This window comes from Heterocephalus glaber, unplaced genomic scaffold (assembly GCF_053883595.1).
Source record: "Heterocephalus glaber isolate CG9 unplaced genomic scaffold, H.glaber_assembly_v1.0 deba00001457, whole genome shotgun sequence".
Classification (NCBI taxonomy): Eukaryota; Metazoa; Chordata; class Mammalia; order Rodentia; family Bathyergidae; genus Heterocephalus; species Heterocephalus glaber.
The window spans coordinates 664,491-683,396 of NW_028258305.1; the positions used below are offsets into that span (position 1 = coordinate 664,491).

An 18,906-nucleotide genomic window follows, 5' to 3' on the forward strand; every position below is an offset into this window, starting at 1 on the left:
ATCTCAATAGTGCAGAGGCTGAAAAACCCTGCCTGGTGTTTGCCTTCAGTGCTTAGAAAGAAGATGCATTATATTATCAAAAACAAAGGGAATGTATTTTGTTTTTAAAAGAGACGACTGGCTTTGAGATGCCCACACTTACTTTTAAAGTAAGAAGAAGTGTTGCAAGATCTGCCTCTGGTCAGCAAGCCTTTTTTTACCAACTTGGGAAAGAGTCATAGAAACAGAATTAAACCAATAACATCTTCCAAGTCTCTCGCTTGCTCCGAGGTCACAGAGAGCAAGATAGAAAAGAAGTCTGTGCCCCAAACAAGCAGTCGCCTCCTCAGAGGGCTGGGGCAGCGCTGGAGAGGGATAGGAGGAGCGCTCCCCAACAAAGGCGCGACGCTCGGAGATGCCACCTCCCGCGGCCCCTCCAGGTCCCTAGAGATGCGGGTCTGTCCCATAGCGACCCAGCTGACCAGCCCTGCCTAGAGAAAGCATCATCACCAGCTCAGCCCCGGCTGCAGCGACTCCCGGCACTTACTTGTCCAAAATGAAGTACAGGTCAAATCCCCCGTAGCAGGCTGGACCCCCATCCTCCCTGCGTCCCCCTTGCCCGGCGCAGATGAATACAAGAGTTGCCAAAGACAGCCACTTGAAGGCAACGCCGAGGGTTCTCTGCTCCACGGTGGCCATGACCTGCAGCCCAGGGACAGCCGGGGCTCCGCTTCCCACGCTCCGCGAACTCGCCGCGACCCTCAGGGACGCGCCATCCGAGGGGCCCTGCAGCCGGGCCCTTACTCCCCCTCGCTCCCTCGAAGCTCCCCGGAAGCAATTGTCTGGAGCAGTTCAAGGTTTTCCCTCTAGTTTCCGCTTCGATTCTGTTTCTAGGTTTCAGGTTTCAAGAATCCCAATACTGTACTCCTCGTTTTTAAAGGGGCTTCGCTGGGTTCAGGCCGCCCAGACCCTCCCCGGGCTGAGCTGAGGTTTTGCAATCGAAGCAGTTACGTCCTGACGGTTCTTTGTCCCAGATTTTAAGTATTATGGGGTGGGTTTTCAAATTGTTCTTGGTTGGGGCAGTGCTTTGCCTTTTCTCCCTCCCCTCTCCCCCTTTCATATTTTGGGGGGAAGAAAGTCCAAAGAGTGCCACCTTGTGGAAAAGGCTGTGAAAGCTCGCTTAGGGTGCTGGGGGGGTGGCTGGGGCGGGGGAGTGGGGGACTTCCAGACTGAGGGAATACATTTTGTTGTCCTTAACGTTTACAGGTAAGCTGCACATTTTAAAAAATTCCATCCCCTTCAGTCACATACCTTCCTTTTCCTTTTCCATGACCCCTTCTCCATCCTCTCTGCCCTTTGTATACTTTCTCTTCCTTTTCTGTATTTGTGAATATGGTCACTGTAAACATTTGGTGACTCCAGGCTGGGACCTTTGCAAACACAAGCCATTGTGCAAATTAAGTAGGGAAAAACAAGGCTTTGTGATCTGAATCATCCAAGTGACCTTAAGTAGTCTTCTGCTTACGTAATCTTATGGAGTTTTAGCGCAGATGGCAATGAGCGTGTTGGGGTCCTGTTGAAAACAGCTCTGAACAATGCCACAGAGTGTGGTATTCTGATTGCTTCCAACTCGGAAGAGCTGAGCCCTCTAGATTGTCTCCCTCTCCATATTTAGGGATTCTGGGACAACAGGTCTTCCTTTTAGCCTGTGAACTTTGACTTTTTCTCTGCAAGTTTGATGTAAGGCAGTGGAAGTGACACAGCTTTGATCTAAGGGTTTGAGACTGGCAGGGAAGTCTTGTGCTAGGGTTTCTTAACTGGAGAGTCTTCTTTAGAGTGGTCTCTGGGCCCGAGTTCCAGGTGAGACCCCAGATCTTGCTACGATGTCTTCCACTCTGGGAGTCCTCTTACAGGCACTCACATGCCAGCCTTCAAGATTCTTCCTCCAGACAGACTCCCATCTTCCTGTCCATATGTGATTCTCTAAGACCCTGATTCCCATAGTAGTTTTCCTCTAAGCCTCTAAGACCCTTACAAGCTTGTAAACCTCTCTAATCCTCTGAGACTCTTATTCCCATAGTTATTTTCCACAACGAGTAAACTATACAATCCTAGTGTTTTGGAATGTCCCATTAAACATCAATATGACACATTGCGCTATCCCACCTCCAAAATGATCTTTCCTGTCCCTCACCTCCTGTATTTACAACTCCTCTCACATTGAGTAGGGGACATATAAGTACAGTAGTTAATGAAATATTGCAGAACTGATGGTGTGTGATTTCTGAGCCTAAATCACAGAGACACTCTGACTTCCCCTCTTGTTCTCTTGGATCACTCATTCCAGAGGTGCTGACTGCCTTTCTATGAAATACCCAAGCAGCCCTAGGAAGGAGTCCATGTGGCAGGACACTGAGAATCTCTTCCAAAAGGCAGTGTCAATTGCCAGCCATGGGAGTGGCCAAGCTTGGAAGTAGATCCTCCAGCCCTGTCAAGCCTTGGGGTGACTGCAGCTCTGACTGGCATCTCAACTACAACCTCATGAGACCCCAAGTCACAACCACTCTGTTAAGCCTTTCCCTAATTCCTGACTCACTGAAATGATGAAATAATGTTTATTTGTGCTTTGAGCCTCTAATTTTGGGGGCAATTGGTTATACCAAAATAGATAACTAATAAATGTTTATTATCATGTTAGACCCTTGGGAATTTCCTTACGGAAAAATTGTTTAACTGTCTCCCTCACTTTATTTACCACAAAACTCTTCTTTTTAGATTATACTTATCGAAACCCATACTTTGGGAATGATTGCTTTCAAGAAAAGATAATTAGAGGAAGGTTTAAATACTATGACCTGTCCAAATCTTTCTTTTCTATATCTTCTCTCTTCTCAAAGATAGAGAAACCATTTGGCCCTACTGCAGCTCCAGGATGAGAAGGAAGGAGGGGATGTCTTAGAAATGAGATGAGTAGATGAAGACTGGAAAACCAGGGGGATGTGTTCAGGAAAGAAAAGTAATGTGCAATAGGACAGTGTAGTGGAGACAAGGTTTTATCTGACTGTCAGGGACTAGGAAAGGGGTTGAATGTGCCTTAGAGGAGATGGGGGCAGGAGGAATCAGGCAGGCATTAAGAATATCTTGTTTCATTCGCACGCCCTCAAGTTCCTCTTGGGTTGTTTAAACGTTTGAGTGATAGAAATGTCTTGAGAGTTTTATAGGAAAATAATTTATGAAGTTAGCCTAGGGAGGGAAGCAAGAAGTGTCCTGATAGAGCTCTTCAAAGTTAGAAACACCATTATCAAAGATAGGGGAAGGCACAGTTTCCAGAGGAGGATAGGGAAGGGGAGAGGCTGAAAGAATATTTGCTGTGATAAATATGGCCCCCAGGAGGGCAGGGAGATAGTTGGATAGATTCAGATATGTGAGTGTACAAGCTGCCTCTGCTTTACTTCGACAAGAAAGGTTCATTGATACAATTTGAGCATCTCTAGATCTTAACTCTATCCTTCTCTCCGTCTACCCATTCCAGGATGTGTCTTAAAAGTTTTTGTGCTGGCCTCACTCATGGCAGAAACATCTCCCCTAAACATTTCCATGAAGTGAACTTGACATGGAGTGACATGGAGATATGGTTCTTCTCAGGAAAGGTTGAAATAGAACAAAGATGCCCACAATCTCTAACATGGTAGTGAAGCTCCTTATGTGATCCTAGCATGGTAGCTCAGTTGGGGAGGTGACATCATCAGGCCCCTTGAATTGGCAAAATATGTTGCCTCTGGTTGTAGGATATGTCATCCTCATACTTCGTGCATGTAGGGACATGGGAGAGGTGGGTCAGACACTGCAGAGCAGTGCAAGACTTGGGAAGTATCTCCCGTGGTCTCCTGCTGATATTTTCCAGATTAATCTTAGAGCTGTCAGATAGCCAAATGTCAAGTGTCCCCTACTCAAATGTTACCATCTTCTTGAAGTAATTCTCATTGTTCTGATAGGACTTAGAGTGTCTTGGTTGCTAACCCCTGTTGAGGAGCTCAATGTTCTGGGAGAGATTATCAGCCTTTTAAAGATCCAAAGAGATAGATGTGTGGGATTTGGAAGGGACTCCTCTACCTCTCAAACTCAAGTCAGTGGAAAAACAATGTATATGGTGTGGCCAGGATATGGACTGACATTTCTGGGGTTGAAGATATTCAGGGGAAAATTAACCATAGATGTTAAAGCTAAAGTAGGCAAGAGTTTCTTAGAGAAAGAAGTAGTCAGCAGTGCCACAGGAAAAGTGTCAGGAGGAAAGTCAACCGTATCAGGAGGAAAAGCCATGAGGAAATCTCACAGACCTGATACAAGTGTTCCTGTGTCACTAAGAAGGATTTTAGTGCAGGAATGTGAGGGATGTCAAGCTGCACTGAGATATAAGGAAGGGGATCTCTCTTTCAAGAAGATAAAGGGACAAGAGAATAACTTATTAATGTTAAAATGATTTATTTACCATAAGAAAAATCCCTAAATATTTAAGGATGTCAAGAACTTCAAGTACCTTGGCTTGCAAAAGACTGGAGAGTTTGTAAACAGATAGTCTCAAGGCTGGTACCTGACTGTGATGGATTTCCTTCTTTGAGACAATAGTTATTAAATATGACCTGTGTATCTATCAACCTCTTAGTGATTCACTCTCCTTTGCTTGCCCGTGCCACTTCTGACACTATGACTTAGCCCTTTTCATCAAGCTGTCATACACAAAGCTTGTGTCCTGATAACAGTGCAGCCAGTCTCATTGGAACAGCTAAGTTTTATTTGTTTGGGTTCATGAAAACAGAGGCTCAAAGAGGATCCAGATAACATAGACTATCCAAGAAAAATTGGAATTCTTTTCCTTAGAAATATTTTCCACAATGTGGACAGATATGATAATGTCCACTAAATTTTTGTCAGTCAAGTAGGGCCTATGTTTGTAGGTTCTTGGAGGTTTCACTGGTGCCTGGGACCAACTTCTCTAAAAAGACATGAGTGGAGCACCCGGAAGGAAGCTCCCCCACTGCCATCCCAGGCTCCTAGGGCAGAGAAGCTGAGCCAGTCCCAGCACCCGGAAGGAAGCTCCCTCGCTGCCATCCCAGGCAACTAGGGCAGAAAAGCTGAGCTGGTCCCAGCACCTGGAAGGGAGCTCCCGCACCACCATCCCAGGCTCCAGGGAAAGAGAAGGTGAGCCGTGTGGGCACCAGAAGCACTCCTGCCTTGGAAATAAGACATGTAAATAAGCCTCAAAAACAGACTTCCAGATCACCTACAGCAACCCCAGGGGGAAACAAGATGGAACACTCTGATACTCAACCACCTCGACTCTCTGAACTGGCAACAAAAGAGGATCTGGGAAAAATGAAATCAGAAATAATTACTCAGATAACAGAAAAGATTTTGCTCATGGCACAAGACATGATTAATAAATCTAGAGAGGACACAGATAAAAAAATAGAGGATCTGAGGAACATAATGGAATCCCAACATAAGAAACAAATGGAATCCATAAAACAGATACAAACAGATTTCCAGGACATTAAAAACTCCACTGAAAGTCTGTGCAGCAGAATGAACCAATGTGAGGATATAATTTCACATACAGAAGATAAGATTGCAATTAGTGAGGAGAAAAAGAAAAATTGTTTTAAAATTGTAAGAGAACATGAGAAATCAATCCAGCAGCTGCTAGACAATGCAAAGAAGAATAACATAAGACTGACTGGAGTCAATGAAGAAAGAGGAGAGAGTACAGATGACATAAAAAAACTCTTCACGGAAGTGATGGCAGAAAACTTCCCAAGGAGGGGAAAAGAACTTGACATACAGATAAGTGAGGCATATAGGACTCCAGCTAGCCTTGATCAAAAAAAAAATCTACACATAGGCATATAATAGTTAGGAGTCCAGAAATCCAACAGAAGAACAAAATTCTACAAGCAGTGAGATAAAAGAAACAAATCACATATAAAGGAAAGCCCATCAGAATCACAGCAGACTTCTCCATGCAAACCCTCAAGGCAAGAAGAGCTTGGAGTGATGTATTTCAAGCCCTAAAGGAAAACAGCCTCCAACCCAGATTGATGTACCCTGCAAAACTATCTTTCAAAATTGATGGAGAAGTAAGATACTTTCACGATAAAGAGCACTTCAGGAACTTCATGAATATCAAACTGGCACTCCAAAAAATTTTAGACAATAGCCTAGGAAAAGACAATGAGGATCACAACCCCAGGAAGCCCAGCAGAATGAATCCATTGGGCATGACAAATTAAATGCAAAGGGGGAGAATCCAACAAAAAGAAAAAGTCATGACAAGGCTTTTAAAACTTTTAACTTCATCTCCCTAATGAGTGTTTAATTCAATCTTGTTATTGTACTGATTAGTATTTTTTCTGATTCTAGAGCTGCACACATTTCCCTGTGCTGTGCTGGCTATTTATCTTCTTCTTATGTCTACTTTTTAATTGGGTTGTCTATTAATGAGCTCTAAGAATTCTTTATATTTTCTGCTCATAGGTTATATGCATTGGAAACATGGTCTGTTTAAGGACTACTTTTCATTTTAATGATGTCATTTAAAGTTCTAAATTTTGATGGAATCTCATTTATCAATTTTTTTCTTTTATACATCATGTCTTTTGTATCCTAGGTAGTTCTTGCCTACCCTGAATTCATAATCATTTTCCCTTATAATTTCTTCTTAAAGTTTTATACTTTTAGGCTTTCATATTTAGGTTCATAGATCCCTTCAAGTTATTTTCATGTATGGAAATAAAGGGTTGAGGTTAATTTTTTATATATGGATACCAGGTGTTCTAGTGCCATTTGCTGAAAACACTATCTCTTCCTCGGCTCTTGAATTGAGTTTATATTCTATAAAATGCTAATGTTAAATAATCTTTCAAAACTCAGTGGACCATATATGTGTGGTTCTATTTCTAGATTCTCTGTTTTATTCCAATGATCTATATGTCTTTCCTTACACCAACACTGCCTTGATTACTGTAGCTTTAGAAGAAGTCTTAAAATTAGGTACTAAACATCTTCCAACACTGTTTTTGTTTTTTTAACTTTTCTAGGTCCTTTGTACTCCTACACAACTTTTAAATTTCAATATCCAATTCTTCATTTATAGCACGTATACACAGACCTGAATTTTTATATATACCTTGTGTTTTCTAATCCTGCTAAATTCAAGTACAAGTTCTAGGGGCTCCTGAAGATTTCTTAGTATTTTCTCTGTAGATGATCATTTCATCTACATATAAAGATTTTGCTTCTGCCTTGCCAATCCTATCCTAATTGTGTCATTTTATTGCCAGACTATTTTGGTGGGGACTAGGTTTCAAAGTTTAATGGACAGATAAAAAGTGAGCAAATTTGTCCTTGTTCCCCACCTTAAGGAGAAAGCATTGTATCTTCTCCATTCATATAAGGCATTCTCATTGGAAGTATGGAGTACATGTCTTTAATCTGTTGAGAAGTTTCTGTTCTACTTCTGGTCTCCTGATAGCTTTTACCAGGAACAACTGTAGAATTTAGTCCAATACTTTTTCTCCAACTAGTGACAGGATCATATGGCTTTTTCCTTTCCTCTGTTAAAATGATGACTTACGGGGGTGGATCTTCCAATGCTGAACCAACATTGCCATCTCTGTAACAAAACCACTTTCTACATAGTGGCAGATCTGACTTCTAATAGTTTGTTTTGTTAAACAAATTTCTTTCTATGTTCATACTTTTATCTTCTATTATCTTTATCCAGTTTTAGGATTAGCACAATGTTGAGTTCCTAAAAGGAGGGGAGAAGTGTTCCTTCTTTTTTCTGCTTTAATTGTTTGATATAATTTATCAGTTAAAATGTATATGAGCCTGCTGTTGTCATATAGGTAGGTTTTCACGCTAGGAATATACTTTCTTTAATAGGTGCTATTCAAATTTTATATTTCCTCCAGAGTTAGTTTCATTAATTTGTCTTCCAAGGTACTTCTTAGAAGTTGTCAAATTTATTTCAAAGCAGATTTTTGTAATATTCTTTCTATATCCTTTAAATTCTGTAAAATCTGTGGTAATGTCTCCTAGATCTTGATATTGTAATTTAAAAAATGTATAATTGATATTGTGTAACAGGAAGTAAAGGTCTAAAGGAGCAGGGGAATTCGGAGGGGTAGGGGAAAGGAAAAAAGGGAAAGGAAAAAATATGAGAAGAGGAAAAAAATGGAAACAGAGTCTTTGCAAATAAGGAAGGGTGGAGGGGGTGCAGGGAGGGCAAGGGAAGGGGAAAAAAATAATAACCAAGATGCTCATGTAATGGTATAAGGTCCCAATGGTGAATGTAACTGTATTTTATACCTAAAATGTACCAAGAAAGTTAATGGGGGGGGGGAATCATGAGTGTATTTCCAGAAGCAATTATCATTTGGAATAACAAAGTTTCTAAAGAACCTGAAACAGCTGAGTAATGACTTTGGATGGCAGGAAAACAACAGTAATAAGGTAAAACCTAGAGGCAGAACCATAATCGGAGTAAGATGTCCTGATGGCATCTCATAATCCAGACTCTCCACAACTTCAGCATGGAAACAGTCAAAGATTTGTTTTCGTTGTCTCTTTAAAACACCAATAGGATTTCAGCCAAGTTTGGCTTAAAAATAAATTCAGTCTAATATATTTTTTGAGTCAGTTAATAGCAATCCAAAACCCCAGCCCAAATCCCTGTTAACAACCACCCCAAAGGCAGAGATAAAAACTCATTCAACATAGGCTCCAACTCAATTCTGACTAATCCAGAGCCCTTCAGGAAATGAGCTCATTGCATCTATCAGTCAACATCAGCCCAAAGAGAGATCCTGTTTAATTTGGTGTACAGCCCAGCTCAATTGAGGCCACACACCATCTCAATCCAGCCCAAGCTATAGCCAAGCTCGAGCACATTCTTTCAAGGACCCAGTCAAGAGAATAATCCATAATTTATGATACCATATCTGATAAAGACCATCACAGATTCATAAAAGGACCCAAAGCCATGTGGAACAAATAATTTATTTTATCTAGAGCAGAGACTAGGGTCCACACAAGCCCAGAGGTTACAAATGCCCAATGGAAGATTGTAATAGACAGGTCAAAGCCAACACAAAGCTGAAGACAAGACCAATCCAGCCCAATCTTGCCCAATTCTACTCACTCTGCCATCTGCCATATTTAAATATATTTAGACCAATTTATAACTGAAAACACCAGGAAAAATTTACCCAGAACTGTGAAGCCCATAACTGTTTCAATCCTTTTGCTAATGGTCATCATCCAAGTTGCAAGCCAGAGGGATTAGTGGTCTCTGTGTGTGTGAACAAATGATTGTGGATGGGATGTGTGGAAGGAGTACTGTGAAGGTAGAGGTGAGGGACTCTTCAGGTACAAATATCTGTAGAACATCAGAAATGGGTGTGGGGGCTTGAGGGGTACATAAAGTTAAATAGTCTCACAGTAGCCAATTTTGTCTCCTATGCTCTTCTTCTCTAACACTATCTATTGAAATACATAGAATTAATTGCAATTCCCATAAATGATTTGAGGACATGATTAATAGAGTAATCTCACATCAGGCTATTGGGGGCACAGTACAGCTCTCCCAGTTTGGATGGCTATGAAAATTACATGCCACAACCTCTCATCTGCAAAATGGAGACTAATAATATTACCTAACTGAGTTGCTGGACATTTTCAGTGAAATATTATATATTATGTGTGGCCTTTAGGAAGCCCCCACTGGGGATTGAACTCAGAATCTTGCACTTGTGAAGCAGGCACTGGAACCATTGAGCTAAATCCCCTACTCTGTATTGGCTTTTGTTACTATTGGGAGATTGTGAGAAATTGCACTTGAATTTCTTCTAGAGATATGAACAAATTTAGATGACTCATTTGTAGAGCATTTGATTTTTCCACTACCAGTGAACCAAAGCTGTTTCTATAGAATAGATATTCTTATTATCTACTTTCAAAAATGCAAATATGAAGATTCTAGAGCATCAAGTAACTACTGGGAGTTTGTGGTTTCCTAGGATGCATGCAAAAAACAAATAAAAAACACACTTTGGGGCTGTTAATAATGTATTGGCAACAATGCTGTTTCTGCCAGCCAAGAATTCTAGATGGCTAGACCCTCTAATGAACTGCCTGAGTATATTGTTATAATCAGTGATGCTTCTTCCTATGATTGGTTTTTGAGATATAGGAATCTGTAGAAAATAGTTGTTATTATTCCTTTTCATTAACTAACTCCTTTATTTAAAAATAATCTCCAGCTATCTACTATATAGTATGCCCTATGCTTATGCTGAAGATGCAAAAATGAACATAACCTGGACCTTAACAGAATTTAGTTGGGAGGTAGAAATGTGTCTCTCAGAGGAACCTCAACATGTCCCTTTCACTCCACTATGCATTTCCAAAGGGAAAGCATGACATGTTGGAATCCTCAGTGGGATACTGTTGGACCACAACTCAATGGGATGACTTGTGAATTAATTAAAACATGACATATGTCTTTTCCTACTAGTAATAAGATATTCCTCCATTAAGAAGGTCCAGAAGTAATCATGAATGGGTCCATGGCAATGAGACCATTGTCTGGGCTATTTAAACTGCTCAAAGGGGCAAAGCAATCTCCAGGATGCTTGTCTCTAATCATAATCCATCAAGGTTTACCAGGGCACAGCAGGGTTTGAGGCAGGAGCTAAGGCTAGTAGCCAGATTTGCATTTATCCAATGAATTTGTTTCTAAGAAATGACTCCTTTACAACTGCTTAGGAGGACTCAGAATTGAGACAATTTTCAGGCAGAAGTGTGTGTTCAAGATGGGTATGTGAAAAGGGAGCTCATCCCAGAACATTGTATGAGATGGAGAGACTGACATAAGAAGTGAAAACTTTTTATAAGATTTGGTAACTAGGAGCTCTTTGGTGATCTTCACAAAAGGAGCTTAGTAGATTTCATTTCCATTTTTTTCTTTTCTCATAGTTTTTCCTTCCCCTCTTTTCCTTTCCCCTTCCCCTCCCTTCACTCCTTTGTCTTTGGACCTTTTTTCCTATTTCAAATTATCAATTATTCATTTTAATCATTTTAACCCTTGTTTACACTATCAGTTTCTCACACTAGAGAAACTATTTGGCAGAGGGGGTGAAGGGTGCACAGGCAATGGGGAAAAAAATAAGAACCAAGATATATCATGTACAGGTACAAACACCCAATGATAAATGTAAATGAATTGTATACCTAAAATGTACCAGTAAAGAACTAAAAAAAAAAGGAGCTTAGTAGAAATATGGGAGAAGGACAGAAGAGTGTAATGTTGCATCAGCAGAAGAGAATCCATCTAAGTTTGCCCTCACACAATCCCACTGAGAGCCAAGCATGAGAAGTAAGAACAACAACCAAACCTGCATGCATAAGAAAAGGAGGAAGAGGAAACAACATCAACATATCTAGAAGCTGGAAAGCTGCATCTGAGCTGAGAGTGGAAAAATCGTGCCCCATCTGCACTGTAGACTCTCTGGTACTGAGGGATAATATATAAAGCTGAAATGAGGAAGGTGAGTAGAGAGCTGTTTAAAAGGCAGCTAGACCCCCAGATGCCCTCTCAATAGTTGTTCTTTTTCATCCTCAGCAGAAGATTGAAATGTTACTCTCCAAAGGGCATAGAACAGAGGTGTTCTGGATCGGGGCATGTCAGGTATAGCTGAGACTACCAGTACCTTACTGAAAATAAGGGGATTATGAGACTGGAGGAATGCTGAGTGCTCAGACTTTCGGTCTTATTCCTTCACAGAATTCATAGAGTGCTGGCAGCCAGAACTTTACTTTCCAGGCAGGAGACTGAAATGATTTCTACTGGGAATTTGTGAACCTAACAGGAAAATCCTGAAGATGCTAACATCAGGCCTTCCTCAAAACTGACTGCCCAGTCACTCTGTAGTGAAGTATGAAGAAGACCAGCTTCACCCACAGTCCCAATCCTAAACATAAGCAGATGAGCAAGAATTATGCCACATGATTGAAATATATGATGAATGTTTACATTAAAAATTATTACTGTAAAAAACACATTGCCATTAATCCCTCTCAAAATACTCCCCCTGTATTCAAATTCACTTATGTCATCTTTTTGTCACTTTATGATCCAGGTCTGGAAGTCCTCTTTGTGGGTGTTTTTACCAGTTTTGATCGTTAGTATGGTGAATGTTGCTGCTGAGTGCCATCCAATGGACACACAGGCTTCTAAAAACCATTACAGCATGTCTTTATCCACTAGATCTGGCAGGGTGTGACTTCTAGCTCTTTCCCAAGGTCAAAATGACCACAAAACGTAAATTTTTGAATTAATTCAGAACACTGAGGCAGCCATGACAGTGCAACTAAAAATACTCAGGAAAGAAGACTTCCAGAATTTCTCCAGAAAGTGGCAAGAATGATGGGATAAGTGTGTTTGAAGCAAAGGATAGTAGTTGAGGGAAATTAAAAGTGATACATCTTTTACCGTAATAATTTCTAAAATTTAAATATTCACTGTAGTTTGTGATCGTCCCTTCTACTGGATATTCACAGAAAGACTGTTACAAAATATGGAGACAAAAGCAAATACAGAAAAGCACATATACATACATTGAGAGGTAGCAGACATTATGTTGGAAAAAAAATTTCTCAACTGTTATCGTTAGAGTGTTGAGAAGATATCACATCTATAAAGGAAGAAATGGTGCTAGAAAAAAGAATATCCAGAGGGAAAAAGGAGCTCTTAGAAATTAGAGCCCAATAGTAAAATTGAAAAAACTCAACAGAATAATTGTAATATATGCATGAAAACTTTTGGGGAAGTAGAGTAGAAAAGATAATGCAATGAAAAAGACAAGCAGAAACCACAAGTGAAATAATGGACTCATACAGGAGGTCCAGCATCTGAATACCACCACCATGGTATGAAAGGACAGAGAAAATAAAGGGAAGACATCACAACAGAAAGTTTCCTAGGATAAAGATTATAAGCTTTTAGATTGAAAGGATTTTCTGAGTGCCTAAACAAGAGCTCAAAATAGACCTATCCCAAGTTTATTATTAAAATTAAGAACACTTGGGACAGAGATTTTATAAGATTTTTAGAGAGAAAAATTGAGTCACATTGATGTAACTAATATTTAAATCAGTAGACTTTGAATCAAGCAGATTACCCTCCATAATGTGAGTGGGCCTCATTTAATCAGCCTTAATAGAAGATACTGGGGTCTCTCAAAAAAGTAGAATTTCTGCCTAGATCCAAGCTGCATTGACACTCAAGACTTCATTGTCAATTCTTCCTTGGGTCTTCAGCCTGCTGTTCTGGAGTGGTAAGCCTACAGAATTCTATGAGGCAATTCTTTAAGATAAGTTCTGTCTGTCTCTGTCTTTCTCTGTCTCAGCATTCACAAGCCCTTGACAGACTTGTAGGTTCTGTTTCTTGGGAGAATACTGAAAGAAGAATTTGAGGATGACAGGAAAGGACTGACCCAGGATGATGATTATGCAGATGGCTTGGAGTACAACCAGTCTAGATAGAAGAAGGGAGCTTTCTAAAGGATAGAGCCAAAGGGAAATGAATAGCTACCTTGATGTGATTAACTTTGAAGAGCTAATTTCACCTTAACAATAGAAAGTCAATGGATAATGTCTGGTACCAATGAATCAAAAATATACTCTCGGTTTATGCAAATCATTTAGAAATATGCTAATATGTAGGTGGAGAAAAATTATCTAAAACAGGTAAAAAAGAATGGAATAAATGGGTAAGAGAAAACGAGAGCATTTTGTTATCAGACTTAGATCATTAACATTTTAAACTATGTGCATCTATTACTGGAATAAAAATTTACAATTTTTTTTAGAGTGAGAGGCTTCAGATTTTTCTAACAATTCTACTAAGGAATCCTGCCAAGCTTGTTTCAGGCTATTGAGCTATTAGCACAATGAAATGCCAGGTCATCTTTAAAAGAATTAGATAACAATATGTGGAGACATTTATAAAATAAAGCTGAAAAAATGGAAACATTTTGAAAAATGAATGGAGCAGAGTATTTTATAAGCATTGCAGGCAATACTAAGATCGTATGTAGGATAGATTGCCTTCAGTGTTTATAAATTACAGAGTAGATGTGAAAAGTAAGCAAAGAAGGAAGACTCACATGAGTAGAAGCGTAATGGCCTTTAGTTTCCTAGGCACTGCTCCTGTGGCCATCCAATGTTCTGAGAAGTAGGAGTTTCAGGTTGCTGAGTTGCAGCTAGATTTATCAGAGCCTTTTCAGCAGATCTCAGGCACTCTCTCTAGCCATTTTTCTGTCATAGCCTTGTGTTTTTCAGAGTTTGTGAAATAAAAGAGGTCAGTGCAGATTCTCAGACACCTCTTGAATATGACATAAGGTACATTTGAAGTCAAAGGCAAACATCATCTATTAGTTGAATATCTGATTCAACTTAATCCATCTGATTTTTGAGTCATTGTGAGTATTCCTGAAGGAATAGAGTTTGGGAATATGGAACAAGAAGTCATTCCCTTTTGGGTCCCTAGAAGAACTTAAATCTTTGTGTGTCCTGATCCCACTGAGTTGCTTTCAAACTAGTTCTATTTGCTTCTCACATCAAGGATACCTGAAGTTTTTGAAGTGAAAAGTCTTGGAGATGGAGTTGAACTAATCTATAATCCTTGTTAAAGGGCTTTGACAATCCTAGAAAGGACCAATATCAAGAAGGAACTCTGCTGAACATGGAGATGAGAGGGAAGATTCTAGAGCAGCAGATTCTCTGTCCACCAGGGTCCTATATAGCTTCAGTGGCCAATGAAAATATTAGCATTGGCCTGATTTTTGTTACCTGCTGCTACAATATAAGCCACTCCTAAACATAATGATTTAACAACAATTTATGTTATTTGCCATGGCTCTGTGGGTGCATTGGTGTTTTCCTTGTGGTTCCAACAAAATATCAACCGGGCAACAGTCATCTAAAGGATCAACTGGACTAGAGACCAAGATAGCCAGCCCACTTATATGAATGACAGTTGGTGCTAGTCATCAGCTAGGGGTGTGATCTTCACATGTTTACATGGCTTCCTCGTGTGGCTTAGACTTCTTACAGATTAGCAACTTGGCTCATGTTATAATTTAGATCTACAATATCCCCCCAAAGCATCATACGTTCAGAGATGAGGCTTTTAGAAGGTGACTGGATCATGGAAACACTATACTCACCAGTGGATTCATCCACTTATGAGTTCAGCAGTTGAGTGTGCTCTTAGAAGGGGGCCTAGTTAGAGGTCAGTCACTAGGGCTGTGACTTGGAAGGGTGTATCTCTCTCTGGCTCCTCCCTTCTCTCTTCACTTTTTGACTGCCATGACAAGTAGCTTTCCTCCTTGGCAGATCCTTCCACTATGCCATTTCGCCTTGGAGCCAGCTGACTATGAATTGAAAACATGAGCTATAATAAACTTTTCCTACCTAGAATAGCAAAGGCAATTCTAGGCAACAAAGGCAAGGCAAGGGGCACCACAATCTCTGATTTGAAATTATACTACAAAGCTACTGTGATAAAAACAGAATGGTACTGGCAAAAAAACAGACCCGAGGATCAATGGAACAGATTAGAAGATGCAGAAGCAACTCCAGACACACTCAGCCACGTCATCTTTGACAAAGGAGCCAAACACCTTCACTGGAGGAAAGATAGCCTCTTTAATAAATGGTGCTGGAAAAACTGGATTTAAACTTCCCAAAGATTAAAACTAGACCCATATTTTCACCATGCACTAAACTAAAATCAGAATGGATCAAAGATCTAAATATTAAAACAGAAACACTAGGTCTTCTGGAAGATAGATTAGGTAGAACTCTTGAAGACATTGGCATAGGCGAAGACTTTATGAACAGGGCTGGGGATTTAACTCAGTGGGGCTGTGTCTGGTTCTCAAGTGCAAGGTCCTGAGTTTGATCCCTGGTACCCCCCGCCCCAAACCAGACTTCATGAACAAAACCTCAGTCACATGGGAACCATCACAAAGAATCAACAACTGGGATTTCATCTTGTAAAAAGCTTTTGCACAGCAAGAGAAACCACCAACAGTGTGAAGAGACAATCCACAATGTGGGAAAAAATTTTTATCACCTGTTCCTTAGACAAAGGGCTACTATCTAGAATAAATAAAGAACTCAAAAAATCAACCCCCCCAAATTTAAAGACTCAATCCAAAAATGAGCATCTGAAATGAATAGACACTTCCCTGATGAAGAAGTAGAAACAGCAAATAATAAATGAAAAAACATTCAACATCACTGATCATTTGTGAGATGCAAATTAAAACAATGCTGAGATTACATCTCACTCCAAAAAGAATGGCTGTTATCAAGAAATCAACCAATAACAAATGCTGTTGGGGTTGTGGGGAAAAAGGAACCCTTTTCCATTGTTGGTAGAATGTAGACTGGTGCAACCACTGTGGAAATCAGTGTGGAGATTCCTCAAAGAACTAAAACTAGAGGTGCCATTTGACCCAGCTACTCCCCTTCTTAGTATTTTCCTGAAAGAATTAAAAGCATCAGACCACAGTGATATATGCATACCCATGTTTATAGCAGCACAGTTTGTAATAGCTATATCTTGGAAACAGCCCAAATGCCCATCAACCAATGAATAGATAAAGATGTGCTTTTTATACAATGGAATACTACTCAGCCATAAAGAAAGATAAACTTGAGACATTTATAGCTAAATGGATGCACCTTCAGACCATATTCTTAAGTGAAATAAATGGGACACATATGTGTAAATATCACATTGTTTCTCCAGTGTAAGAAACTGAAAGTGTAAATGAGGAACAAAATGTATCACAGATATTATGAAATTGGAAGAAAATGTTCATAAGGGTATGGGAACTAGGGGGGAGGGCAGGGGAAAGGAAGGAAGGGAAAGGAAAAAAAAGGAGAAAAGAAGGAAAAATGGGAACAGAGCTTTTGTAAATAAGGAGAAATGGAGGGGTTAAAGGGACAGAAGGGCAATGGGAAAAAATAAGAACCAAGATATATCATGTACAAGTATAAATTCCCTATGATGAATGTGATCATTATGTATTCCTAAAATGTACCAATAAACTTAATTAATTAAAAAATAAACCTTTCCTCCATTAAGTTGTAGATATCAAGTATTTCGTTTCAGTGATGAGAAGGTGACTAAGACAGTTTCCAAAGGGGGTGGCCCAAAAAAGAGAGCCTTCCAATGGCTATTTGTAATATTTGACTGATTCAATAGATTTTATTAGCCACATCATTTCCCCATGACACCCTAAGCAATTAATTAGTTTACCTATGGATCAGTTTTTTAATCTAGTTCTGCTTAATCCACCACTACTTACAGTCTGCTACATGAGTACTACAGGAAATGGTTAAGGTTATAGCCAAGCTCCGGGGTGGGGGCCAGAAAGGGCTTTTTTCTAAGAATCTAAATGGGAAGACGCCTTCTCTATATTTCTTCCTTAGGAAGTTATTAGAGATTGCTAAAACATTTGATCTTGATGTGTGCCTGGGTTGGGAGTGAGGGTGTGGTGCTGGTTCTCACTGTTTGGTGAGCAATTTCTACTGAAGAGATGAACAATTAATTAGGGAGAGTTCCATCTACTTTGCTCAAGTATGAAAGACAGCATTGTTCATTTGACTGCCTGATGTGGTTAGCTAAAGAACTCAAAAAGTCCTGGGTGGAGTTTGGTCCCTCTGAGATCAACACCCCCCCCGCCCCCCCGCACCGTGTGTGTGTGTGTGTGTGTGTGTGTGTGCGCGCGCGCTCGCGCTCGGGCCCTAAAGCTCTGGAGTTTTATACTTTTTGCAATGACCACACAGGACTTAGCTTTCATTCAAGACTTAGCTTTTGATGTTGGTATTGATGCACATTAAAGCTCTTTCTTCCATAACCCATGCTTGCTTTCCCAATGAATGATATCATTTGAAAAAATGTTTGAGAGGAAAAAAAACCCCACTGAACTCATAGAGACAAATGAGGCTCAGTCCTAATCCTTCAGCATTTACTAGCCAGGCGGTCCCAGTCTAGTGCACCCCTTTGCCTTGCTAAGGCTCAGTTTCTGTGTAGCACCATGATGTCTGCCAAGCTACCTCACACTATGAAACAATGGGACCTTTGATGGAGAAGTTCACACATCCATGCACAGGTGATGGATGAATGAATCCATGCATTTCTTGAATATAAATTATTAATATGTATCAAAGACCTAGAAAGATGGTTTCAATATTCTTATTTTTGCCATTGGAATTGAGTTAATAATATTTTGTGAAATGAGTTGAAGAGTACTCCTGATTCTTTCTTTCCTATACACTTGAATAGTTTGTATGAAACTAGAAAAATTTGTTTCTTCAATGTTTGTTAGATTTCCTGTAAAAACCAAGTTGACCTGGAATTTTCTCATGTGAAGGTGATAAATTTCTGAAGCAATTCTTTTACTGATTATGGAAATATTCAGGTTTTCTATTTCTTCCAGAGTCACCATTAGTAACATTTTTGGGGGGGGGGGTACTGTGGATCGAACTCGGGTACTTGTGCTTGTAAGGCAGGCGGTGGAACCACTGAGCTAAATCCCCAGCCCTAGTAAGTAACTTTTTAAGAAATTTAATTGACTGAAGTTTTTGAATATAGTAATACAAAGTTGCTCACAATGTCATCTTACTAACATCTTAATATTTATGGCATCTGTAAGCAGCTTAGTCTACTTTATTATTTCTAGTATTGCTTTCTTTTTGATTTATCCTTTTTAATTTGTGATTAACTTTATCTAAATTTGTCAATTTTATACTTTTTCAAAAAAACAAATTTTGACTTTGTTGAGCTGTACT

General features: G+C 39.8%; 1 protein-coding gene across 3 annotated transcripts in view; it reads right to left on the minus strand.

Moving 5' to 3' along the window:
• Antxr1 (ANTXR cell adhesion molecule 1) overlaps positions 1-1,080 on the minus strand; it is a 311,693-nt gene extending 310,613 nt beyond the window's left edge. For 2 of the 3 annotated variants that reach the window (XM_021262513.2, XM_004849931.3), the window contains exon 1: positions 527-1,080. In XM_021262513.2, coding sequence (XP_021118172.1) covers positions 527-678 — 152 coding nt within the window. In that variant the 5' untranslated portion in view covers positions 679-1,080. The remainder of the gene's footprint in view (positions 1-526) is intronic. The other variant, XM_087216268.1, reaches the window with a different exon arrangement.
• Positions 1,081-18,906: the final 17,826 nt, after the last annotated feature.